A 3,932-nucleotide genomic window follows, 5' to 3' on the forward strand; every position below is an offset into this window, starting at 1 on the left:
TCTAATTATTATATAACACACTGTTATTACTAGGCCTGCGATTTCGGTTTTCCGAAACCGAACCGAACCGATTTTTCGGAAAGTAATTCCGATAATAACCGATAAATTTATCGGTTCGGTTCGGTTCGGAAATCGGTTTTTTCGGAATCATGGAATTTCCGAAATTAACCGATTCTATTTGTAAATGTGAATGAAAATCGGTTAATTCGGTTAATTACGGTTATTTCGGTTAATTTCAATTTCGGAAAAACCGGTTAATTTGTTAAAAATCGGTTAATATGTTAAAATCGGTTATTGGGTAATTTTGGTTCGTCTGTTCAATTCGGTTAATCGGTTAATCTGTTAAAATTTCGGAAAATTAGTCAAACACACAAGAAATTTCATTGTTAAAACTTCAAACCAAATACATCCATTTCCCAAACATCTACAATAGTTCATAAAACATTAAAACCTATTGAATCTAACTCTCTTTGCACGAACACACACATTCAAAAAGGCAAAGAGTTATAAATTCAAGTGGTGGTTTTACCAAAAATAGAGAAAGGGAAACAGGAAAGCTTAAGTCCAAAAACAGAGAACAAGAGCCAAAAAAGGACAGGTCCAACCCTTTTCTGTCCAGTCTCTTCTTCTTCGTTGAAGTAATCATTGTACAACATATCTTCTGCTAGAAGCTTCTCAAACGCAACCCTAAACTTCAACGCAGCACACAGCATCAGATATGTTGAGTTCCACCTTGTAGTACAGTCCAAAGACAAGCTTCCTCTACTAACTTTTCCTGTGAGGACCCTCAACTGAAACGATTGTAGCCGTGGACCAGATGATCTCACATACTTGACTGCGTTCCTGATAGCCACCACACTTTCTTTTACCTCAGCTAAACGTCCCTCACTATCAAGTTTAATATGTGGGCACAGCAGCGCATATGCATCAACGCCCCATTCCTAACTAAAGAATCTGCTCCTACTTGCTTAAATGCTTCCATAAACAGTCGTAGTGCCTTATCATTTCCCTTGGCGTTGTCTACTGTCACTGTGAACACTTTCTTGAGTCCCCAATCTTCAAGACAGTGACTGAGATGTTCAGTTATCGTTTCTCCTTTATGGTCTGTCACTGGTTTAAAGCTAATAATCCTCTTCTGCATAATCCAGTTTCTGTCAATCCAGTGAGCTGTCACAACCATGTAGCTGCAAGAGGTTGTAGGAGCAACCCATATATCTGTGGTTAGAGAGACTCTCTTCTGCTCAGAACTGAACAAGTGCTTCAACGCTTCTTTCTCTTTCAAGAACATCCCAAAAATGTCCTCTGTTGCTGTTCTCCTACAATGAACCGTTTACATAGGCAACACGTTCTTACAGAAACGCCTAAACCCTTCAGATTCCACAAAAGCAAACGGTAACTCATTCAACACAATCATCTCATTGACAGATCTCCTAAACAGGGTACCATCATACTTCACTGCAGTCACTACACCACTACTATCACCACCTAGGATTGTCTGACCCCCACTAGACTTAAAGAGTTCATGCAACTTACAGCGAGATATGTGATTTTTCATGGCACTTGTTCCACTCTTCTTAGAGTCGCAGCCTATATCTTGACCACAATATCGACAGTTAGCTATGCTCGGGTCATCTTCCCTCTGAATAAAGTGTTGCCACACTTCTGCTCTGTGAACTTGTTTCTTCTTTGTAGGTGGAGGCAGTTCGGTACATGATCTCTCTGAAGCCGGCCTTTTCTTTCCACCAGCTTGAGATTCATGTCCTTCTTCAGGTTGATCATCATCAATGTTATCTTCATAAGCAGACATCTACATCAGGGAAAAAAAATTAACAATGAGATACAAAATCAAACCATCATTCAACATTCAACACAAAATTAAGACCATGTTCTACAAAATCGACAGATACTTAAATCAAACCATTATTCAACACTAATCATAAAACTCATATCGATTTTGACTTTAATCCCTAAATGCTAAATATTTCAAAATCGATCTGAAACAGAAACCTAATCTACAAAATCAACAGACAATCCGTGGTAATAGATAGAGAGAAAGTGAGATCGAAAATACCTTAAGTGAAATTCCCCTGAATCCCAAAATCAAAATACAAACCCTAATCCTTCCAACCCAAATCATAAACAGAAAGAAGATGAAGATTGAAGCAGAACTAACCTTTTTAATCGATCGGTTTGAGAGAAATGGATTTGAGTTTAAAGATTAGATAGAGTCATAGAGAGGTTATGTTTTCGATCTGCTTAGTAAAAGGTTAACCGATCATTAAGCTTAAGAGAAGTATTTATACCTAGGTTTAATGATTCTCGGGTTTCCGATCGGTTACTCTTAACCGAACCGAACCGAGGGAATAACCGAACTATATATAAATCTCTGCCGAACGGTTTCCTCCCCGTAACCGAACAATAACCAAAATGTCAAAACATCGGTTCGGTTCGGTTCGGACCGTTCGGTTCGGTTCGGAATCGTAGGCCTAGTTATTACAAATGGAACATGACAACTTCCATTAAACCAACATTTAATCTATTAAAAGTAAACCAATATATTGACACGATTTAATTTAATTCTGGATATACTCTATTATAAGTATAACAAACGAATTATGTTCTATGTAATCTATTAATGTAAACCGACTGTATATATATAATTATATTAGCAATACAATAACTTTCATTTGGACCTCTTTTACTAAAGATGATACTTTGCTTTAAGTTGATTTATAAGTTTCTTCGACATAATATTATCACACAAAGAATATGTATGTGTTTGGTTCCTCTTTTCTTGAGTAGATAGATCTGATACGATCTCTTTTTACACCTTATTTTCGTGCAATATGTTCATTTGCTCTAACTTGATTGAATCTTTGTTATATTTAGAGATACCTGCCATTATGAACACACTATGTCGTTAAATAAACTTCAATCATATATAAACTTCAATCACATAATTTCATAAGTGCCAAACTTAAGAATATAGCTTTTGCAAAATTTCTTTTTTGAAATACAGAATAAGTTAGAAATTACATGTATTTTTAATTATTTCAAATTCGTATATCTAATCTATTAATTTAGAGTCCTACTTTATCTACTATTAACAAATCATAGTAGAACCACTTAAAGCATTAGTTAATATGACATATTTGATTATTTACATTAATAATAAACTAACTATAAATTTGTTTTTTTTTAATTATAACAAAATCTGCTGAGAAAGAATCTAACAAAATCTTACTGAAAAATTTAAATATTTTTGTAAAATAACATATTAATTAATTTCGTAATTAGTAATATAATATTGTTATAAATCAATGTTAACTAAAATTTTATTATAAAACAAGAAAAGAAAAATTGTATAATATTCTTTATAAATTCTATAATTATATTCTGTGTTATATAAAAATAGAAGTGCTAAATGAATTAAATATGACCAAAATTCTATTAAATAGGTAAATTAACAAAAAAAATTTATACAAAAATAAATTTAATAAAATACGTGAAACTTTTATATCTACAATTATATATTATCTTTTTATTTATTTTGAAACTCTCAACAATATATTATTTAAAATGTTTATATAAAAATATAATAGTATATAATAACCTTTAGTTCATATACTATTTAAAAAAACATGTTATTAGAAAACTATTAAATTTTAGTAATTCATTTAAAATATTAATTAAAAATCAAATTTTAATTATATTTTTTTTAATTATAAAGAAATATGTTAAGAAAAAATAGAAAATATTACCAAAAATTCAAATATTTTTTATAAGATAATGTAGAGACGTAGTAACAAAAACAAATTCAAAATTCATGTAATCTTCCAAACTGAAAAATAGTTGTGTAATTTTTAAAGTTTTCTTGACAAAATACAACATTTTGAAAATAAATATTCAAACACAAAATGATATATTTCAAA

At 31.6% G+C, this 3,932-nt stretch overlaps 1 protein-coding gene across 1 annotated transcript; it reads right to left on the minus strand.

Moving 5' to 3' along the window:
- Positions 1 to 512: 512 nt before the first annotated feature.
- Positions 513 to 1,807, minus strand: LOC103833965 (zinc finger BED domain-containing protein RICESLEEPER 3-like). The gene is made up of 3 exons (XM_009110010.2): positions 1,368 to 1,807; positions 987 to 1,316; positions 513 to 888 (listed from the first exon to the last, which is right to left on the minus strand). Exons 1-3 carry the CDS (start codon positions 1,805 to 1,807, stop codon positions 513 to 515), a joined length of 1,146 nt encoding a protein of 381 aa, XP_009108258.2.
- Between the last annotated feature and the right edge of the window lie 2,125 nt (positions 1,808 to 3,932).

The sequence above is a fragment of the Brassica rapa genome, chromosome A09, assembly GCF_000309985.2.
Source record: "Brassica rapa cultivar Chiifu-401-42 chromosome A09, CAAS_Brap_v3.01, whole genome shotgun sequence".
NCBI classification, from domain to species: Eukaryota; Viridiplantae; Streptophyta; class Magnoliopsida; order Brassicales; family Brassicaceae; genus Brassica; species Brassica rapa.

Excerpts from the sequence above, each read along its gene's own strand:
- LOC103833965 (XM_009110010.2), bottom strand. The coding sequence starts at position 1,807 with ATGTCTGCTTATGAAGATAACATTGATGATGATCAACCTGAAGAAGGA. Across the intron at positions 1,317-1,367 it reads GCTTTTGTGGAATCTGAAGG|GAGAACAGCAACAGAGGACA; the intron begins GTTTAGGCGTTT and ends GGTTCATTGTAG. Across the intron at positions 889-986 it reads AATGATAAGGCACTACGACT|TGAGGGACGTTTAGCTGAGG; the intron begins GTTTATGGAAGC and ends TAAACTTGATAG.